Source organism: Mustela lutreola, chromosome X (assembly GCF_030435805.1).
Source record: "Mustela lutreola isolate mMusLut2 chromosome X, mMusLut2.pri, whole genome shotgun sequence".
NCBI classification, from domain to species: Eukaryota; Metazoa; Chordata; class Mammalia; order Carnivora; family Mustelidae; genus Mustela; species Mustela lutreola.
Window position 1 is genome coordinate 71,309,327 of NC_081308.1, and position 23,386 is coordinate 71,332,712.

A 23,386-nucleotide genomic window follows, 5' to 3' on the forward strand; every position below is an offset into this window, starting at 1 on the left:
CCAATGCAATCGGGACCTTTAATGCCATCACTATGAAAATACCAACCAATTTTTTCACAGAACTAGGAAAAATAATCCTAAATTTTTTGTGGAACAACAAAAGACCCTGATTAACCAAAGAAATCCTGAAAACAAAAGAAAACTGGAGGGGTCACAATTCCAGATTTCAAGCTATATTACAAAGCTGTAGTCATCAAGCCCGTAGGTACTGGCAGAAAAACAGACACATAGATCAATGGAACAGAATAGAAAACCCATACAGTGGTAGAATTGGGGTACATAGTGTAGGAATAGGTTGAGCAGATAGAATAAGACAGAATCGAGCTTATCTCTCACATGGAAAAGTTCCATAACAAGAGTCAAATTATTTCTGGTAGATATGGGTCCATACATATTGCATAGGATAAGAGCTAGCAGCCATCTCCCATTCAGAAATTCTCAGTTTCAATCTCTGTCTTTCCTTCCACCCAAACCTTTTTTACTATATTCACTGGGGGTTCTGTTTATGATGAGAAAGATCCACATCTTCAACCTTTCCTGTGTTCTTTCTACCTCCTTGCCTTAACTGATACTTGTTTCTCCAGAACAGCACTTTCCCCTCTCAAGTGGAGGCTGCTTATGTTCTCACACACCACTCAGGGTTAGGAGTCTCTAGGTGGATTATCTTCAAAAGTGAAGGTCTGCTTAGAAGCTTCATTTTCTTGCTCAGCAAATGGACCCTGGGCAAAAGTAGCTCTAATTTATCACTGAGTCCTTTGGAGTTGTAATCGATCCCCATTTCTTACCCTGGTAATTCCTTACTTTCCTGCCTAGGTCTTTGATATTATTAAGAAGATTTTGTAAGTTGTCTTCTAAAATTTTAAATTGTCTTTAGCAAAAAGGTTGTCCCAGATCACCCAGTCCATTATTGCCAGAAGCAGAAATATTTCCTATTTTTAAACTGTTGAGAAAGTGAAAGTATTATTTACCCCCTAATACAAAAAGAAGACTATAAAATCACAATTAAGAAGTGCTTAACTAGGGACACTTGGGTGGCTCAGTGGGTTAAAGCCTTTGCCTTCAGCTTGGTTCATGATCCCAGGGTCCTGGGATTGAGTCCTGCATCGGGCTCTCTGATCAGCAGGGAGCCTGCTTCCCTCTCTCTCTCTGCCTGCCTCTCTGCCTGCTTGTGCTCTGTCTCTCCATCAAATAAATAAGTAAAATCTTAAAAAAAAAAAGGAAATGCTTAACTAAAATATATGCAAAACATGACCATGTCAGCTTCTTTAAATATTAAATTTAGTATTCATCAATATTTCATTTCACTTTAAAACAATTTGAAATTCAGATTTTTTCTTCTACACTAGCAGAATTCATATATATATACATATATATATATATAATGGTTGCAGAGAAATCACTATCAAGCATGATTTAATGAATTACTTGGTGTTAAGTAATTTTGAATTTAGAAATGGAGTTTTAAAATATTACTATATTTTATTTCACATTTATATTATTTATATTTAAATAAGAAGATAGGTACATTTGAATTTTTTAAAATTTTGCTACACTGTGTAGTGGTGTTTCCAAAATAAGAGTGCCTAGCATATAAGAATATGGAGGGAGAGTGAAGAATGGGACAAAAAGAGCAAAGGCATGAAAATAAGAATAAATACAGTTATTCCAATGAGGAGTCAATAATGATTATGCAGGGAAGTTTAGAGGAGCAATGGGTTTAGAGGAGCTATGTTTAGAGGAGCTATGGATATTGTAGGGTAGGATCATGGAAGGGGATCCTCAAAAACATAATTTAGGTTTTGTTTGATAGTCATTGAAGAACTATCCAAAGTATTTCAGCCTACATTGTCTTTATTGATATATGAAAGTAAAATTTTAGGAGGAAAAACAGCTAACAATTATTAAGTACTTTCCCTGTTTCAGGGATGTGATATAGTGATGTTTAGGAGGGAACCTTTGAAGTTGGTTAGACTTGAGGTTGAGTCCTGATTCTGGAATTTACCAGCTATAAGACATTGGGGAAATTACTTATTTTCCTGAGTCTTAGTTTCTTCATCTACAAAATTGTTATAATAACATATACCTCTCAAGGTTGTTGTATGAATCACATATTCTGAAGAAGGGAGATCCTGTGAACAGAGAACAGTTAAGATAAGGTATTACAATTATTGATTCTAGACAAAAGTGATTACACCACTGGAATGGAGAAGGAGGAAGGACTGCAAAGGAAAAGTAAAGAAGCAGGACAGGTGACTGACTCCTTCAACTCACTCTCATTCATCTTGCAAGTTTCTTATTTCTGTTCATTTGACATAATCTGGGAAAATGAAATTATACTCTTAAGAATAGGGTCCCTCTCTGAACATTATCGATTGTTTATACATCTCCTTAGAGCTACAAATAACCATTTGTTCTCTTGAAAGACACAGGATGCAAACAGCAAGAGGTTCTTTATTGTTACGCAGGCGCCTGCCGTGGTCAGCGCGCGCCTGCGGGTGGTCAGCAGCTCCTGCTAGCTGAGCACACCTGGCTGGGGTGGTGCAGGATTTTTATAGACAGGTATATACAAGTCCCGGATGGGACAGGGCCGATTGGCTGACAATTTGAACATTTGAAAAAAGGCATACTTGGTGTTAGCGGATTGGCTTTGGAAGACCCCCTCGCGCGAAGAGAAAGGCGGGAAGGGGAAACAAAGAGGGGAAGTTTGACCTTATTACTCAGCAGAAAGACATCCTGCCTACCTGACTATGCAGCCCCCTGTCTACGTGACCTACGTGACCATGCAGCCCCCTTGCCTATGTGACCATGCCTCGGCTATTAGGAGAAGGTATCTTGTTCAAACAGGAGACAAGTGTCATGCCCTAAAAGCCAAGCAGTTACAGAAAGGCAAAAGAGCAGTTACATTGAATTCAACCCTGGGGGAAGGGTCTTTTCACTGCAAGGGGAGGAGGGGTACTCTTACACAACAAAAGAGCAGTTAATTATTTAAAGACGGGGGGGGGGGGGGTGTCTTTCACTCTCTGTTCATCATTTCAACATCCCTGCAACATATAACTCAACTCCCTTTCTTCAGTCAATTAAAAAATAAAACAAAACAAAAATCATTCACTTTCTTATGCCGTATTTTCAATTTTTTATTGTTTGCAATTTATTCCTCCATTATTGAGTTTGCCAGTCAGGCCTCCTGAAAATTTTCAGAGACAGGATTCACTATCTTAACAAAAAGTAAAACTCATAAAAGAAGCCAATCCTGCCATTTCTGGTCTTAGGGAAACTTGAAACTTTTCTTAAATCTTTTGTGCCATTGCTCACTTCTTCAGTGCCGGATTTCTGCTACCAGCTAACTTCAAAATGATCATTACATAATAGAAGTCTTAAAATGCGCAAGGCTTTGAAGGCATGGGCTCTGGATTCAACAGTCTTCTTTCAAGGAAGATTTGTCTTCTTATTTGCATACATTTCTAAGCAGGAAGTTATGCGCAGAACTTTGACTTTCTGTGGTAAAATGTCTTTCATTCTAATGTAATTTAATTCAATGCTCCCTTTTGTTTTTTCTTTCTCCTCTACCACTTCTTGGGGATAGAACAGTCAACAGATCTGTTTCAACAGATCTCGCGGTGCTATTCGAGATTCCCTATTAAAAAAAAAAAAAAAAAAAAAGAAAGAAAGAAAGAAAGGAAGAAAGGAAGGCAGGAAGGAAGGAAGAAAGGAAGGAAGGAAGGATGCAAAGGAGCCTGTGTTTTCCAGGCTTTGGGGCTGGGACTGCAGTGTTCTGAGCTCACTGAAAGCAGTCAAAGGAGGAGGCGGGACTCCGGCGAGTTCCCCTTCCACCTTCCCCCACCCTTCTCTTCCCACCTTTCTTCCACCTCTACCTCGATTCCAGCCTTTGCGGCAGCTGCTCTCTAGCCGTTTGCACGACCCAAAGAACAGCGGCCTTTGTTCCCAGGATGGTGATCCGTGTGTATATTGCATCTTCCTCTGGTTCTACGGCGGTAAGGAGGGTGGGGAAACCGCCTTTGTTTTCCTACACACCTATCTCCTATTGCCCCAGAACCGTTAAATTGCAGAAGTTCATCAGGGCAGCTGTTCCTTCAGAGGACACAAGCGTCTTCCGCGTCCTGCCCTTCTCTTTCTTTCCTTTGTTGCTTCAATTTCATTTTTCCGTGGAGTTTAGCTTTGTTTGCCTTATGATGTTAAGATCACATTTCTTCTTTGAGGGAAAAGAAAAGCTACTGAATTTTGGTAGATGGGGAAAGGTGGTATATAGGGTCTTTAAGGTTAGTGGAAGAAGTCAAATAAAATCACAGACTGGTGAGTTTCAGGAGTGGGAAATTTGACATTTGTGTTTTAGGTACTGAGACGAAGGGCTGGCGTGCCCTTCTGTAAGGATGTAAAACATGCGCCGGCTGATGACATTGAGTGGAGGCCTACTGAGGCATTGCGATTATTTTTGAAGTGAGGCCGCTTTAATCAAAGAGTCATTTTGCCAGTGTGTAGGAGAGGGTGTTTAAACTCAGACTAAAAAGAGTGTTAGAACTAGGCAGAGTTCGGGAGGTGAAGTTGAGAACAATGGTGCAAAATTGTGGGGTTTTTAAAAAGCAATGTAACAAGGGACCTGTTTTTTCTTTCCATAGTGTCCCTTATTTTGACTTCTTTTTTTTCCCCCAAAGATTTGTCTTCTAACAGGTTCTAACTGCTTCAAATATATTGAGAACTAAAAAGGGAACTAACAAGTAAGTGGCTTGTGTAGTGGTAGACTCCAGTTGCTGTTTCTTCAAATGCTGGGACAGTTCCTCCCTGGATTCATGTGCTTTTAATTTAGAGTAACAGTTCTTCAGCGGCTGTGGGAAGCAATAGGATAAACTGGGATGTAACCTGACTGTATATCCATGATAAATCAAAGTGCCTGTTTTTCACAACTCGAACAAAGCTAACAGTAGCAAGAGTAGATAGAAGAGTTCTGGATATAGGATGTAATAATTGCCTCCTCTTCTGAGCTTTAGAGCAGCAGCTATTCCATGTTTTTACTGTTGCTGGTTGTTTTGCTTATGTACCCCTAGGTGGGTTTGGGATAAAACTGAAGGTTATGTGAAATCACAAGAACCTTGAACTTTGAAATTTGTCTTCTCTAGACACTATGTGTGGATGTGTTTAGACAGTTTTCTGACAAAAAACTTGACATTTTTTTAGCAAGTTCAGGTTGAAAACATAAAATTTTCATATTGTCTTTGAACTTCACTTCATGAGCTTCTTGCTTTATTATTAACCACATATATTAATTTTGATATTTTGAAGTAATATTTGAGTTACTCTGAGTCTCAAATCCAATACAGTAATTGTAAAATTTTAAAGACCAGCTTAATAACCTTACTTAAATTCCTTATTAGACTGAACAGATCAGGAAGTTAGTTTCATTTTGGGTGATATGCAGTTCCAATATTGCCATTTACTCTTTGCTTTCTTGCTCTTCTGCCCCTCCCCCAAAAGCAGATTAAAAAATAAACTCCTTTCATAATTTCTATTAAAGAATAATTGTACCTCTTTCTTTGTTAAGACTTAAGTTTCTAAGGGCCTTAAAAAATGACTGCTGTCTCTTATTATGCACATTGTTAGACTGGATTGCTGAAGACTATACAAATAGGAAATATTTATGCTACTTGTGTTTTGTTTGATTTTTTTCTTATCAGTAGAGGTTTGTATGTTGTTTCACTAATTATAGTTTTATGAGCCTGTTATCAAAATTATGCATAAGGCCAAAATAAATTATTTTTTTTAAAAGCATGGGTACTTTTAAATAGTGCTAAAACAGTATAAAGTGAGTATACTTCATTTATAACACAAATAGTTATATACTTATATACTTATAATACTTATAATAGTTATATTCTTCATTTATAACACAAATACTAAGGTTTCATTAAAATTGCTACCATATAGTTTTTAACACACGATTTAGAAATTTTGGGGCAAAAATCTTAATGGAAACACAATAATTGGTCAAAATGAGACAGTCCTATAAGTTACTAAGTGTAGGTCTCTGAAGAGCATTTAAAAGAAAGCTTTTGGTTTTGAATTTGTAATTTCTCACTGTTTTCTGATTCCTTCTAGTGGTTGTTATAAAAATAACCAATATTAGATGTTTTATCAGCTAGAGGAGAATCTATGCTAAGTCCAAAACAACATTAACTTGTTCTGTTCTTATTTCAAGACTCCTTTTCCTTCATAGACTGATTAAAACAAAACAAAACAAAACAAAACAAAAAAACAGTTTTCAAGTGTTTACTCAACTCTGCCCCAACACAGCACTTGCTTCTCAAAAGTTTAGAAATGAAAGCAAGTAGGTTGGTTTTGCAATGGTTTTCTTGCATCAAAAACTAATGACATACTGTATGGTGACTAATGTAACATAATAATAAAAAAAGAAAGTGATAATAATAGGAACAATTAAGTGTATCAGGTACTATTTCACCTTTTCTTTACAATTTCTAGTCCTGTGAATTAAGTTTATGATTATCTCTATTTTTAAGATAAGGAAATACAGGTTCAGAAAGTTTAAACAACTTTCTCAAGGTCACATAACTAGAAAGCCACAGAACTTGAATCCAACACAAGCTGTTTAAATACAGTAACATGTATTTAACCACCAAGAAATACATTGTCCCAGTGAGGCATGTAGAGGAGGCATGAGAAGATAAATGTGAACATGAGAGGAGAGGTACAGAAATGACTTTCCCCTGTATATGGAAGAATTACCTGAGCATATACACATATAGGGATTAGAAAAATGAGGAGCTGATGTGGAAGAGGGATAGCATGTCTAAAGTTGAATGTCAGTAAGTGAGGTAAATGACTTTTCATTCAAGAACATGGAGATAAAGAAGACATTCCTATTTGGAACTATTTTTTATAGGTCAAGGTAGAAGAAATTCAGACCTTAATACAGTTTCTTTTTATGGAAATCATTTAGCAGGAATGTAATTCCAAAGTTGTCTGACTATAGGAGGTGATTTCTGCCTGTTCAGAACTGTTTGTGCATGTCTTGACCAACTATAACACAGAAGTGTATACCTTTTTTGTCAAGATTGTAATGCATTATACATTTATATTTAATGGAAAAGGAATAGAAAACACAGACCTTGTGTATCTTAATAAACTTCAAAAACTTTTTTTTTTAAAGATTTTATTTATTTATTTGACAGACAGAGATCACAAGTAGGCAGAGTGGCAGGCAGAGAGAGAGAGAGAGAGAGAGAGGGAAGCAGGCTTCCTGCGGAGCAGGGAGCCCGATGCGGGGCTCGATCCCAGGACCCTGAGATCATGACCCGAGCCAAAGGCAGCAGCCCAAACCACTGAGCCACCCAGGCGCCCCAAACTTCAAAAACTTTTAACAAAAATCAGCATTGGGTATTGATGAGAATTGCTGGAGGGATGATTGCTTGGAGAATTTTAACTGTTTTGGGAGGATTTTTTCTCATACTTCTTGTAAGGTTTTTCCGGCGAGATAAACACAACACCAGGCAAAGTGGGTGCAAGGCAAGATTTATTAAAAACGCTCTCCGGCGAAGTTTCAGGGCTCAGGAGAAGGGGAGCCAGGAAAGTTGCGCCGGGAGGAGGTGGGCACCCTCGGGCGAGGTTCCACCACTCTGGAAAGCAGAGTGGCGGAAGTCGCGCCCAAGGCAGGGACGAGGGGGCTTTTAAGGGGTCTTGGGGAAAGCTCAGGGGTCTTTTGGCAAGTTTCCCTTATTTGGATATCCCACCACTCATCGGGATCCCATTGGTCCACAGGAGCCCGGAGCGGGGGTCTCAGATTCCTGCTTGGGCCTTTGTTCTCCTGTCCGAGCTCAGGTCTTGTGGTGGGAACTTTCGCCATCTTTGGTAGCCCTTCCTGCCAGCCCAACACTTCTTTTCCCTGGACCCATAATAATCTCTGTTTTATGATCTCTATGTATTCTAGGTATGCTTGGTGTAGAAATGTTAAGATTGTGATACATAGATGGTTTCTGAGGGGGTTATTTATGAAATGATTTTTTAAAAATGATCTCTTTTATGACTGTTAAAGGAAACTATTATCCATGTAAGAAATGAAATACACATATTTTTTTTTATGACAGTCTTCAGTACACAACCTATAAAAACAAGTAAATAAATGCTTGTGATTGCCAAAGCATGAGTCACTAGGCACAGTATTTTTTTGATTTGGATAATACAGATGTGGAATAAAACACTACAGTTCTTCATTTATATGATTCTCACTTAATTGTATTTTAGGTGACAGAGTATTTTGCTGCTCTGAGTCTGCATTTATAATGAACATTGATTTGATGTATGGTCTTTGTTATAGCTTTCAAGGTTTGTTTGGATGCTGTTTAAAGGTATTTACAAACTATTTAAAAGAACAAAATCAGGAACTGAATGTTTGGACATACTTTTTGGATGCTCTAAACAGTGGAAAATGACAGCATTCTCTAGGTTAATGCAGGAACTCAATATTAGTGCTTTCAACTTGGTGCCCTATATTCTATGACTGACTTCCTAAATTTCACAGCAATAATGGAAAAGTTTTTGGAATAATTTGGCCCAACTTAAAGATGCTTGGAAAACACAATTATCAGTAATGATGATTCTTGAGCACTTAAAAGTCAAATGGTTTTAGGGAAGAATGTATTTTGGGAATTTAGTATAAATTTAGGTTTATGATCTGGTAGAAGAGAAAGATAAAATGAATTCATCTCTAGCTCAAAGACTAGTTTCTCTACTGAGTAGGCATTTTGATCTATGTACCTTAAGGTCAATTTTCCCCCTGGATTGGCCTGGGGGAAAAAAATAAATTGAAACCCCAGACACATTCAGGTCAAATGTTCTAATTCTCTGTAGTTTATCTCTAAATTCTTCTCTAAAATATACATTGCAAAATCAAACATATATCTTTTTATAGGAATATTTTCTGCTACTTAATTGAATAATTAAGCCTGACTGTGGTATTTCATCTCTTACTGAAAATATTAAACATATTGACAATTTGTCAGTGACTATGACCATCTGTTTGCTTTCAGTTCTGCTTTGTAGCCCACCAGAAAGCCTTTTATACCTAGTCCTTAATGACTTCCTCCAATCCAGATCAAAATTAAATGAAAGTATAATTAGAGAGAAGGGGCTGTTCATTTATGAAGACTTTTTTTATTAATATGAGAGGCGAAGCTGACATTTTACACTTGGTTTAGCAGAATTCTAAGCAAAGGGATTATTTGCTAGTCCAGTCCCTCACATTTTGGCTTTATTAGGTTGTTTGAAGTTTTGCAGATTGCCAGAACATTAGGTAAAGTTTAAATATAAATTAAAACATATCATGACAAATTCAAAGATTATATATTTAGAAGTATTCAGTGTCAGTGTTATTAGATTTTTTTTTAAGGATTTTATTTTTTGATAGAGAGAGACACAGTGAGAGAGGGAACACAAGCAGGGGGAGGGAGAGAGGGAAAAGCAAGCTTCCTGCTGAGCCGGGAGCCCAAAAGACATGGATCCTGATCGCAGGACCCAAGGATCATGACCTGAGCTCAAGGCAGATGCTTAACGACTGAGCCACCCAGGAGCCCCAGAGGTTTTTGTTTCATTACTCATTCATTAACATGACTAATCAAGATTTGACTCTATTAATAGTAAAAGCTAACATTTATTTATGCAACATATATATATCAGACACTGTGCCCAGTGCTTTACATACATTATCTTAATTAGTTTTATCTTTATAATAACACTAATAAGTACTATTATTAGATCTATTCCATAAAATTGGAGAGAGTATCTCTAAGACCCAGAAACATTAGGTATATTGGTCAAGATCAATATAAATACTATTACTAGATCTATTTAATGAAATTGGAGTATTTCTAAGACCCAGAAACATTAGGTATATTGCTCAAGATCAAAGAGTTACAAATGACAGAACTGAGATTAGAACCCAAGTTGTTTTGGGGGTGCCTGAGTGGCTCAGTTGGTTAAGCATCCAACTCTTGGTCTTAGCTCAGGTTTTGATCTCAGGGTTGTGAGTTCAAGTTCCATGTTGGGTTCTACATGGGGCATGGAGCCTGCTTAAAAGAAGAAGAAGAAAAAAAAAGCACAAGTTGTTCTGACTCCAGAACCCACTCCTAAACACTCTGTTACTTAAACTTTCACTTAGTGTATAGGTATTAAACAAAAATTATGTCAATAGTGCATTAAAATCTTGTCATGTGACTATGGGCCTATAGTTGCTGTTTAAGACTGGATGATGCCTGAAAAGAAAGAAAAAGACTGAATGATGCCTAACCAGGCAAATGTGTCTTCATCCATACTCTTTACATGAGAGTTAGGTGAGACTGTGGAAAGTAGGGAGGTTGGTTAGTAGCATCAATTTCAGATACGTTTTAGTTCTTTTTTTGTTGTTGCTAATAAAATTGCCTAAGGGCAGATTTTTAAATAGCATTTGTGCCATGTATTGAACACTTATGATTTTGATTCTCTTCCCTGAAAAAGTATTTTCATGTTGCTATAGGCCAACATAATTCAAATTCAAATTCAAATTCTTTGGGGGTAAATACCTAGTAGTGCCATTGCGTGGTCCTGGGTAGCTCTATTTTTAACTTCTTGAGAAAACTCCATACTGTTTTCTAGAGTGGCTTTATGAGCTAGCATTCCTACCAACACTGTGAGAGGGCTCCCTGTTCTCTGCATCCCCACCAACATTTCTTGTTTCCTAACTTCTTAATTTTAGCTATTCTGACTGGTGTGAGGTGGTATCTCATTGTGGTTTTGATCTGTATATCACTGATGGCAAGGGATAAGGAGCATTTTTTTTTCATGTTATCTGTTGACCATTTGTATGTCTTCTTTGGAGAAATGTCTATTAATGTCTTTTGCCCATTTCTTAACTGATTATTTGTTTTTTCAGTGTTGAGTTTTCTAAGTTCTTTATAGATCTTGGATACCAGCCTTTATCAGATATACCATTTGCAAACATCTTCTCCCATTCCTTAGGTTACCTTTTAGTTTTGTCGAATGTTCCCTTTGTTGTGTAGAAGCTTTTTATCTTGATGAAATCCCAGTAGGTCATTTTTTGCTTGCCTCTGGAAACATGCCATTTTGCTTGCCTCTGGAGACGTGTTTAATGAGAAGTTACTCTGGCTGAGGTGGAAGAGGTTGCTGCCTGTGTTCTCCTCAAGGATTTTGATAGATTCCTGTCTCACATTTAGGTATTTCGTGCATTTTGAGTTTATCTTTGTATATGGTGTGAGAAAATGGTCCAGTTTCATTCTTCTACATGGGCTGTCCAATTTTCCCAAAACCATTTATTGAAGTGACTGTCCTTTTTCCATTGGATATTCTTTCCTGCTTTGTTAAAGATTAGTTGAGTTGACCATAGAGTTGAGGGTCCATTTCTAGGATCTCTATTCTCTGTTTTTGTTCCAATACCATAATGTCTTGATGATTACAGCTTTGTAATAATAGCTTGAAGTGTTGTTGTATAAAATAAGATTAAGTTTTTTTATAAATATTTTTAAATTTATAAATATTGTCTCTACTGCAATAATTGTTTTAAGTCACACAAGGTGGGTTTCTGTACATAAAAGAACAGATTTTGAGGCTTCATCAGTGTTTCTACAGTTTATGTCTTAGCTTTTCTCCTCTCAGTATGATGAGCCTGTCAGGATACAGCAAATGTTAACAAGGATGCAGAGAAAGGGGAACCCCATTATACTGTTGGTGGGAATGCAAGCTGGTACAACAGCTCTGGAATACAGTATGGAGGTTCCTCAAGAAGTTAAAAATATAAATACCCTATAATGCAGCAATTGCACTGCTAGATATTTACTCAAATAATATAAAAATACTAATTCAAAGAGATATCTGTACTCCGATGCTTACAGCAGCATTATCACCACTAGCTAAATTATGGAAAATTCAATAGAGATAACAATTTACCTACCTTCTTTCTCTACCATATCATGAACTTCTTACTGTCCAGAATATGCTTATTCATGGTAAGTTTCTAAATAAATATTTGTTGATGCATGAATGGATGGCATGTTTAAATTCATGTTCAGACATGTCATTCAAATGAGGTTCTGCAGTTGCTAGTGGGAAATGTGTGGCTAGAACTTGGGGAAGGTGGTGCTGGAGAATATATATTGGAGTCATTCAGAAATAAGTACTTGAAACCAAAGGAAAGAATGAGCTCATTTGAAAGGAGGAATTGTAGAGTGAAATGAGAAAAAGGCTAAGAACAAGGACAGGATATTAGTGGATGTTCACATTTAGGATAGGGTAAAAGGAAGCAGGTGCAGCAGATAACAGGAGGATTCATTAAGAGAGATCAGAGTGGCATCCTTTAGTAGAAACCAGAGTACTGATTTAGAAAGGCTGTTGAATTCAGCGTAAGGAAATCATTAGTGATCCTGGAAATAGCAGTTTCAGTGGAATGCTGAGGACAGAAACCTGATTAAAAAGTCTAAAGAAATGCATTATATATTGAAAAGAGGTGAGTAGGTAGGCTAAGATTTGAGTAGTTTGATAAAAAGAAAAAAAAGTTGAAAAGAATTAAGTAACATTACCTTAGAGCTATTAAAATGGAACAAAACTAAGTAACTGGAATTTTGCCTTAAAAAATCCTATTTGTCAGTTTTCCCAGCCTATATTTATCAGAACATTGTTGTTGTTTTATTTCATTGTAGAATCAACTTTAAACTAACTCAATTATTAGTGGCTGAAATATTCAAGAATTAGTATTTTAGAAATTATGACAGAGAAAAATGAATATTTGTAATTATAAAACAATGAAAACAAGTAAACATTTTTGTTGAAATGTCCACTGAACATTTTATCAAGACAGATACAAATTACTTCAGAAAGTATTGTCTTTAAAGTATAAAAGTCTTTGTTAATTTCAGTTACCATATAAAGTCTGTGTTGACTATGTAGTAAAATGTCTTTATTTTTAGCTGTAAATTTAAATTGCCCTTGTAAGAGAATAGTCAGGAAAGTCAAAGTTCCTACAGAAATTATGAAGAATAGCTGGACAACTTACATTACTCTAAACTTCAGTAAAAACTAGCTTTACTCTTCAGAAAATATTGTTCTCTATGCTCTAACTTCTATGAGGTGGATTATTTTAGTCAAAAGAAAGTACAATTTATCTTTTTTTTTTTTTTTTTTTCAATTTGTTCTTCTACATTTAGTCCTCCACCTCCTAATCTTAACCTAGCTTCCAAAATTTCTGGGCTGACTTGGGATCTGGTGAAAGCAACTCAATAAAAAAGACATAGATAAATGGAAAGAAATTAGAAATTTGAGGCTCCATATAAATTAAATTATTAAATTCAACTTCAGAGAGTTTATAGAGCTCTGGTTTAGTACTTCTACATTGAGCAAACTTAATACGTACACATACACATACTAGATAAAAATTTGGTGGAGATACTCAAGTGCTGAATCTTAGCATGGACAGGCCCTGCCAATTCTGGATCTATAGGCTATGCTGAGCATTCCCTTCTTTTATCCCAATATTCATTCATTCATTCAGAAAATATTTATTGTCATCCATTGAGCTAGATTCTAGACCCAGGTACTCAAGAGTGAAAAGAGCCAGGAATAATCCTCAGCCTCTTCCCTGAGCCAGAATAAGGGAGGACATATAGAGATGTCAGTTTTAGTGACCAAATTATATGGTTTACAAATAACAAGATATATATGAGGGGCTTGAAAGTGGAAGTACTTTAGGGACTATTTTTGTGCAAGTTGGTATGCTGTCTCGCAGGAATTAGCATTCTCTTACCTCCAAAAAATACCCCAAAGTATTTTGTCTACGTCTTCCAGTTGCCCTGACAATGATCTTCACCTTGAATCACTATTCTGAAAACAGTGATAGTTTAATATTGACTTTAACTTTTACTCCTTTTTCCTGCCATTTCACTTATATTTATAGATTTTGCACTGGTACTATTATACAGTTCTGATTAAAGTCAAATGTAGCAACAATGACAAGTTAAGGATTTGTGGTTTTATTACCTATTTCTATCAGTTACCTTGGGATTCTTGAACAAAGCATGCTAGACCTCTATTTTATTACCTCAGAATGTCTTTTAGTCCACTCAATAATCCCTTCACTTTGGAGTGATCTTTTGTGTAAACAATTATGCTTTACAAAAATCTAAGGTGTATTCATTAATTCCTTTATTTATAACACCTCAGCCATCTTATTTTTTGTCTCTCCCTTTGTGTTCTCTCTGGCTCTTTCCTTCTTTTCCAAGGACTATAGGATTTCCAGCTATATATATTTCGTGAGACTTGTGATTTATTGACTTTAAATTAATTTCAAAATCAGCAGTTTATGCACTTTGAAATCAGTAATTTGCTGAAGTCTAAGTATTAGGCATCATTCATTTATGATAGATGACAGTATTAATAATGAAGAGAATCATATGCCATGACTAATGTAAGGCTTAATGTAATGCCTTTAAAAGATTTTATTTCCATGGGCACCTGGTTGGCTCAGTCAGTTAAACATCTAACTTTTGATTTCAACTCAGGTCATGATCTCAGGGTTTTGAGATTAAGCCCCAGGTAGGGCTTTGGGTTAGGCATGGAACCTGCTTAAGATTAGCTCTCTTCCTTGCTCTGTGACCCTCCCCATTTCTCCCTCTATAAAAACAAAACAAACCAAAACACACACACACTCTGTCTCTCACTCACACTTTGGGGCACCTGGACGGTGCCTGGGAGGCTCATTCTGCTAAGTATCTGCCTTTGGCTCAGGTTGTGATCCTGCGGATCCAGTCCTGCACAGAGCACTCTGCTCAGCAGGGAATCTGCCTCTCCCTGACCACCGCCCCCCCCCCCCCCCGGGGCTCTTGCTCACTCTCAAATGAATAAATAAAAAATCTTTATTAAAAAAAATAGTTGTTTCATTGTTAGATAATTCCAGTTATTAAAAGTAATTTTAGGGGCACCTGGGTGACTCCACTGGCTAAGCATTCTGCCTTTGGCTTGGGTCATGATCCCAGTGTCCTGGAACAGAGCCCCACATCATGCATCCAGCTCAGCAGAGAGCCTGCTTCTTCATCTGCTCCTGCCCTCCACTCATTCTCTCTCTCTCAAATAAATATTTTTTTAAAAAGTAATTTTAAATTAAGTCAAATTATGGTTCATTCAAACTTCTACCAGTGGTCTGAATTTTTTTTAATTTGGAACTAAATCATCTCTTTGATATTAGATCCCTTTACCTAAGGTAAGACCCACATCATGACTTCTTGCAGTTTTTTGAAAATAGTTTTTGAATATCTGTCTGCAGACTGATTGTTCTTAGTTCTTTCAAATATTCCATATAATGCATATATTTTGTCATTTACTATCCTGACTGTGAGTTTCTAATTTAAGTCTCGCTAATTATCTTTAAAGTTTTTAATCCTGAAACCTTGGTGTAAGTATTCAGTGTAGTTTGGGATATATATGCTTATATTTCTGAGAAATTTGATGAATTTTAATAAAAGCACATTAAGATGAATGATGTGTTCAGGTTGTCCCTGTGACTGAGAGAGAATCTGATGGCAATAACACTTGGAATAAATGTGACAGAGATAAGAGCTGTGCTTAAGTTTTATAGTTAAGTAGAAAAGTAATTTTCAAATCTCCTTTTTTCTATTAGGGCAAATTGAAGAGGGTTATTTTTATGATCATTTGACTATACTGGCTACATTTATTGGGTGAATTAACATAGATGAATGCCTGCATACAATCACATTGGATTAACTATTAGTGTTAAGGCCAACTGTGGTAGACAGAGTAATGGCCTCCCAAAGAAAGCCACATCCTAATCTTTGGAACCTGTAACTATATTACCTAACATAGCAAAAAGGACTTTGCAGATGTGATTAAAGATTTTGAGATGGGAGAATATCTTGGATTATCCAGAAGGGACTGATGTCATCACAGAGTTTGTTATAAGTGAAAGATAGAGACAGGACAATCAGTGTCAGATTGACATGAGAACAAGTTGACAGCCATTTATGGATTAAAGATGGAGAAATGGGCCATGAGCCAAGGAATTCAGACAGCTTCTAGAAGCTGGAAAGAGATACAAAATGGATTCTCTCCTATAGTCTCCAGAAGAGAACACAGCCTTCCCAACACCTTGATATAGCCCACTGAGAAATGTTGGACTTCTGACTTCTAGAAATTTAAGGTAACAAATATCTGTTAGTTTAAGCCATTAAATTTGTGGTGATTTGTTATAGAAGTGAATAAACCAATGTTTAAATTGAATAGTCTCAGTTTCCCTTGATATAGTATAGAGAATTGAAAATAGGAGGTTCCAGAATATTGTCAGTAATGGAGGAGTAGGGTAAGATTTCTATATGGAACAATTGAGCATTTTTCCAATGATCTGGTCATTTGGTAATTGTCTGTAAGGAACTATGATCAGAGCCCTGAACTATCTAATCTGGCACCACAAGAATTGTGCCTGCCTGCCTGATTGTTTTGTTGAGAAAGACATATGACAGTGAACAGAGTCAGCATATTATAGATAGTCAATATAACTTAAACTCCATATAAAACTTTCTGACTATATAATCTACAGAGTTATGGAAAGAGCTTGGCAGAAGGAGCCAAATGCAGGTCTATTTTAAAGTTCAATCCCCAATTTTTTTTTCCTCAAGAGAGATTTTAAGCAAGTTTCCCTGCTTTTATCTACCTAAGATCTTTATGACTAAGCAAATGGGTCATATTTCTTATATTAAAGACAATTAGCATATAATATATTATTTTATTTTATCTTATTTATTTTCAGCATAACAGTATTCATTGTTTTTTGTACCACACCCAGTACTCCATGCAATCCGTGCCCTTTCTAATACCCACCACCTGGTTCCCCCAACCTCCCACCCCCCCACACCTTCAAAACCCTCAGATTGTTTTTCAGAGTCCATAGTCTCTCATGGTTCACCTCGCCTTCCAATTTCCCCCAAGTCCCTTCTCCTCTCTAACTCTCCTTGTCCTCCATGCTATTTGTTATGCTCCACAAATAAGTGAAACCATATGATAATTGACTGTCTCTGCTTGACCTATTTCACTCAGCATAATCTCTGCCAGTCCCATCCATGTTGCTACAAAAGTTGAATATTCATCATTTCTGATGGAGGCATAATACTCCATAGTGTATATGGACCACATCTTCCTTATCCATTCGTCCGTTGAAGGGCATCTTGGTTCTTTCCACAGTTTGGCAACCGTGGCCAAACTATATGCTATATGCTGCTATAAACATTGGGGTACAGATGGCCCTTCTTTTCACTACATCTGTTTATCTTTGGGGTAAATACCCAGTAGTGCAATTGCAGGGTCATAGGGAAGCTCTATTTTTAATTTCTTGAGGAATCTCCACACTGTTCTCCAAAGTGGCTGCACAAACTTGCATTCCCACCAACAATGTAAGAGGGTTCCCCTTACTCCAAATCCCCTCTATCCCCTTATTTCCTGTCTTGCTAATTTTGGCCATTCTAACTAGTGTAAGGTGATATCTCAATGTGGTTTTAATTTGAATCTCCCTGATGGCTAGTGATGATGAACATTTTTTCATGTGTCTGATAACCATTTGTATGTCTTCATTGGAGAAGTCTCTGTTCATATCTTCTTCCCATTTTTTGATATGATTGTCTGTTTTGTGTGTGTTGAGTTTGAGGAGTTCTTTATAGATCCTGGATATCAACCTTTTGTCTATACTGTCATTTGCAAATATCTTCTCCCATTCTGTAGGTTGCCTCTTTGTTTTCTTCACTGTTTCCTTTGCTGTGCAGAAGCTTTTGGTTTTGATGAAGTCCCAAAAGTTTATTTTGGTTTTTGTTTCCTTTGCCTTTGGAGACATATCTTGAAAGAAGTTGCTGTGGCTGATATCGAAGAGATTACTGCCTATATTCTCCTCTAGGATTCTGATGGATTCCTGTCTCACGTTGAGCTCTTTTATCCATTTTGAGTTTATTTTTGTGTATGCTGTAAGAGAATGTTCGAGTTCATTCTTCTACATATAGCTGTCCAGTTTTCCCAGCACCATTTATTGAAGAGACTGTCTTTTTTCCACTGTATATTTTTTCCTGTTTTGTTGAAGATTATTTGACCATAAAGTTGAAGGTCCATATCTAGGCTACTCTGTTCCACTGGTCTATGTGCCTGTTTTTATGCCAGTACCATGCTGTCTTGGTGATCACAGCTTTGTAGTAAAGCTTGAAATTAGGTAACGTGGTGCCACCAGTTTTATTTTTGTTTTTCAACATTTCCTTAGCAATTCGGAGTCTCTTCTGATTCCATACAAATTTTAGGATTATTTGCTCCAGCTCTTTGAAAAATACTGGTGGAATTAGGATCATAATGGCATTAAAAGTATAGATTGCTCTAGGCAGTATAGACATTTCAACAATGTTTATTCTTCCGATCCAAGAGCATGGAATGGTCTTCCATCTTTTTGTGTCTTCTTCAATGTCTTTCATGAATCTTCTGTACTTCCTCGAGTACAGTTCTTTTACCTCTTTGGTTAGGTTTATTCCCAGGTATCTTATGGTTCTTGGTGCTATAGTAAATGGAATCGATTCTCTAATTTCCCTTTCTGTATTTTCATTGTTAGTGTATAAGAAAGCCACTGGTTTCCATACATTGACTTTGTATCCTGCCACATTACTGAATTGCTGTATGAGTTCTAGTAGTTTGGGGGTGGAGTCTTTTGGATTTTCCATATAAAGAATCATGTCATCTGTGAAGAGAGAGAGTTTGACTTCTTCATTGCCAATTTGGATACCTTGTATTTCTCTTTGTTGTCTGATTGTTGTTGCTAGGACTTCTAATACTATGTTGAACAAGAGTGGTAAGAGTGGGCATATTTGTCGTGTTCCTGATCTCAATGGGAAGGCTGCAAGCTTTTTCCCATTGAGGATGATATTTGCTGTGGGTCTTTCATAGATAGATTTTATGATATAATATAATTCTTAGTAGTTCTTCTCAAAGCTTCGTGAAGATGACAAACAATAGAATGTTTAATTCATATGAAGGTTGCTAAGCATTTGTGAATGGCAGAAACCCAAGATATGATAATATTAAATGACTAGTCAGAATTCTTAAAGAAGTGGTAGAAGAGTGAGGATTAGAATTTTTTGGCTTCAATTAGTATTTTTAGATTGCTCTATATTTCACTATAATAAGGACATCTATTCTATTTGGCAATTTATGTCATTCATGTTAATAACTTTTAATATCTTGTTTAAACTTATTTCAAATATGAAAGTGAGTTTTAGAAGGATGAAAAGACTTGATCAAGGTCACACAGCTCACCAGTGAGGTCACTGAGAGAATATATGTGGTTTTAATTAGGCAGCTGATGTCAAAATTAAGCTTCATAATTCAGATGTAATACCCAGTTTTTTTTTTTTTATCTATAGAGGTAAAAATATTTTGGGGGTTAGATGGGATGAAGGAGGGATAGGAATTATCTGGTTTATGTAAATTTTTTCATTTGTAATACTTGAACTCACTAGATAATTACCAGCCATCTTTCAAATGTTGGTATATAAGCTTTTACTCTGCATCTTAGTCTACTGCTGACAGTCTTAAAGCTAGAATTTAACAATCTTTTTTTTTACTGTGAAAATGTTTTGCTCTGTTGAAAATATTCAACTAAAATATTTCTTTATATTTTTATTATTACTCTACGTTTGTTAATTTTTTTAATTTTAAATTACATTGATACTCTGTTTTAACAATGTGTAAATGAGAGAGAAGGAGAGAGAGAGAGAAGATTGAGAATGGATTATTTATTTCACCAGAATCCCAGAATCGCACAGAAAACCAGAAACAACCCATGGAGGCCATATTACCATGAGCAAGACATCTTTGGTTTAGTGGGTGAAACATGAATGTATTTGAATTCGGTGTTCTTCCTGAGGTAGGCTAGATCTAGCCCTCAAAGATATCAAGTCTTAATCTCTGGAACCTGATAATATTGCCTCATATGGCAAAAGGGGCTTTGCTGGTATGATTAAATTTATGATCTTGAGATGGGGAGATTATCTTAAGTTATCTAAGTAGGACCTAATTGTAATTACAAGGATTCTTATAAGAAGGAAGCAAAGGAATATTTGATGACAGAAGGGGAAATAGGAGATATAATGATGGAAATAATAGGTTAGAGTGCTACAAGGAAGGGAATACAAGCCAAGAAGTGCAGGTAGCCTCTAGAAACTATAAGAGGCTAGGGAAATCAATTACATCTAGAACCCTCAGAAGAAACTAGCCTTACCACCATCTTAATTTTAGCCCAATTAGGCTAATTTCAAATTCTGACCTCCAGAGTTGTAGGTGAATAAATCTGTATTGATTGAAGCCACTAAATTTGTAATTATATGTTATTGTGACAATAGGAAACCAATATAATTCCCTGCTCTGTCGTTAAATCATGTATTCTTGGCTAATTCGTTTAATTCTGTGACTACTTTTGTTCCTTTTAGGTAATGTTGGGTTTAACAGTGCCTGTTATAGCTCTATCAAGCCTGTTATGAAGAACTGTGTAAAGTTGTACCTGAAATAAATATTTTGGGCTTTTCACTACAATATCGCTAAAGCAATTAACTAGTCTCTCATTTAAGAGTTCCACTTTATTTTTCTACTTAAAAACAAGGAAAATATTTTCTTCTGTACATTTCTTACATTTCTTACCACCATATGTCCTCACTCTGCTAGATTTATTTTAGAAAATGGAAAACCTGCCATATTGCTTGCAAAACCCTTGGGGCTTGAGTCTATGTGAAGATTGCACAAATATTCTTGAACAGACTATCAGATGGAACTGTTGACATCTCTCGAGCATAAAGGGAACCAAGTTTTACTTTTGCTTTACAAAGGACTTTTTTTTTTTTTTTTTAACTTGCTGTCATGGTTAAGTCTTAAAGTCACAATAATTAATTTGCTTCTTAAAAGTAATAGCCTTTATCTTTAGGGTAAATACCCAATAGTGCAATTGCTGGGTCATAGGGCAGTTCTATTTTCAACATTTTGAGGAACCTCCATGCTGTTTTCCAGAGTGGCTGCACCAGCTTGCATTCCCACCAACAGTGTAGGAGGGTTCCCCTTTCTCCGCATCCTCGCCAGCATCTGTCATTTCCTGACTTGTTGATTTTAGCCATTCTGACTGGTGTGCAAGATGGGATTGGGAGGGAGACAAACCATAAGTGACTCTTAATCTCACAAAACAAACTGAGGGTTGCCGGGGGGAGGGGGTTGGGGAGAAGGGGGTGGGATTATGGACATTGGGGAGGGTATGTGATTTGGTGAGTGCTGTGAAGTGTGTAAACCTGGTGATTCACAGACCTGGGGATAAAAATATATGTATATAAAAAATATATGTTTATAAAAAATAAAAAATTAAAAAAAAAAAGTAATAGCCTTTAAATATCAAATACTCTTTAAATCATGGAATTAAAAATAAATTGTCATTTTTCCCAGCTCTTATAAGCTTGTATGTTGTTAAATAACCTAAACCAAGAGTGGGATGAGTACAATAAACTAACATCTGGAATGTTAACTCACAGATAACATACTTCACTAATTTCTTGGATTTCTGCACTCTCTAATTTACAGAAATATTACAAAACAAATTGTGACCATGTAGCTTCATTCTTTTATATATTTTATTAAGCAGATAATTTTAGATACAAGGGCTCTAGAAAATATGTTTACAATGATTGCCCATAAATACGTATTGACTTTCCTAGTGGTAGTTATTATTACTATGTTTATAAGAACAGTCCATTTTGAACTATAGTATATAGTCAACCCATTTTACTTTGTTTATATTTTTTGGATATATAACTCTAAAATCTTTTGTTCAGCAAAATGACATTAAGTGTGACACATGAGCTATAGCTTATAAGTTACATATAGGACTTACAGGTTTTGAGATTCACTATTATAGAATTTTGGGAATCCTGAATGTCTGGTTGAAAGGGAGGTCTGCTTTTGAAAAGAACATAGATAATCTGGCAACTCTTATTTTTAAAAAGATATTATTTACTTATTTGAGAGAGAGAGAGCACAAGGGGGATGCAGATGGAGAGGGAGGAGGAGACTCACTGCTGAGCAGGCAGCCAGAAGATGTGCTCAATCCCAGGATCCTGGGACAGATACTTGACTGACTGAGCCTCCCAGGCACTCCTGGGTAACTCTTCTTCAAGGAAGCTGTGATGCATATTCATCTCTGGTGCCTAGAATTCATTTCCAGAGGCTATAGAGGAGGTATCAGTGATTAAATGAAATGGTATTACTAGTAATTAGGGATTTACCAAACATGTAGTGTAATGAAAAGTCCATTGGATTTAGAGTAAGAAATTCAGAAGTTGAATTTCAGTTCCATCATTCATAGCTGTGTTACTAGGTCATTTAGTTTCTATAGACCTTAGTGACCTCAACTAGAGAATGAGTATACTAGTACTTGCTCTACCTATTCCATAATGTTGTTGTAAAGAATGAGTGAATATGTATCTTTTATTTATTCATTCATCAAGTACATTTGGAGCATTTACTATGTTGCTTGGCTCTGTGCTAGGCCATGGGGATTCAGCAATAAATAAGACTGACATAGCACTTGCTTTCATTAAGCTTACATTCTAATGGTAAATGCAGATACTAAAAAAGTAAAGACATAAATATGGAATTACAACTTGTGATAAGTACCATGAAGGAGGGGTTTGGGGTTTAATGTGAGAGCATAACAAGAGACTTACTTCAGGTAGTGTGGTCAGGAAGGATCCCACTGTGGAGGTGATAATTAAGTTTACTCTTGAAAGAAGGAAGAATCAATTACATGACACGCAAGAAAAATAATATTTCAGAAGGAATAATAGCAACTTTTTGAGATATTTTGAGATAAAACTGAGAAGTGAGAAGACATTAAATAGAGCTTTGAGAACATGATGGTAAACTTTATAAACTCTAAAATCCTCTGTAAGTTTAAGCTGTGATAATATTATTGGCACTACTATTTTTGATGTAATATCCCTGAGTTCTCTCATCCCTATAATGAATGTGTGGCCCTAAGTGAATCTTGGCACATGGAGATAGGCCTGTGGATTTCTGTATTTCAGCTTTGACTCTGAGTCAGATGGGATGAAAGCTGGGTTTTCCTCATTTGTCTTCAGATCAAAGGTATTCTAGGTGTCTTCTATAGTTACTTTTCCCCAAATGAAATTATTGGTTTCTTGGAGTTCCTGATTAAGTCACAGTAGGCAGAAGAGTTTTATCTGTTTGCACTTCTAATATCAACAATTTCATCCCTGAAAACTAAGTAAAGAACTGTTTTATTAAGTGGTCACTTGAA

General features: G+C 36.3%; 1 protein-coding gene across 3 annotated transcripts in view; it reads left to right on the plus strand.

Moving 5' to 3' along the window:
• The first annotated feature begins 3,656 nt into the window (after positions 1–3,656).
• The window catches only part of SH3BGRL (SH3 domain binding glutamate rich protein like), a 102,853-nt gene continuing 83,123 nt past the window's right edge, over positions 3,657–23,386 (plus strand). Inside the window, exon 1 of one of the 3 annotated variants that reach the window (XM_059157932.1) lies at positions 3,657–3,992. In XM_059157932.1, coding sequence (XP_059013915.1) covers positions 3,948–3,992 — 45 coding nt within the window. In that variant the 5' untranslated portion in view covers positions 3,657–3,947. The remainder of the gene's footprint in view (positions 3,993–23,386) is intronic. The other 2 variants (XM_059157931.1, XM_059157933.1) reach the window with 2 other exon arrangements.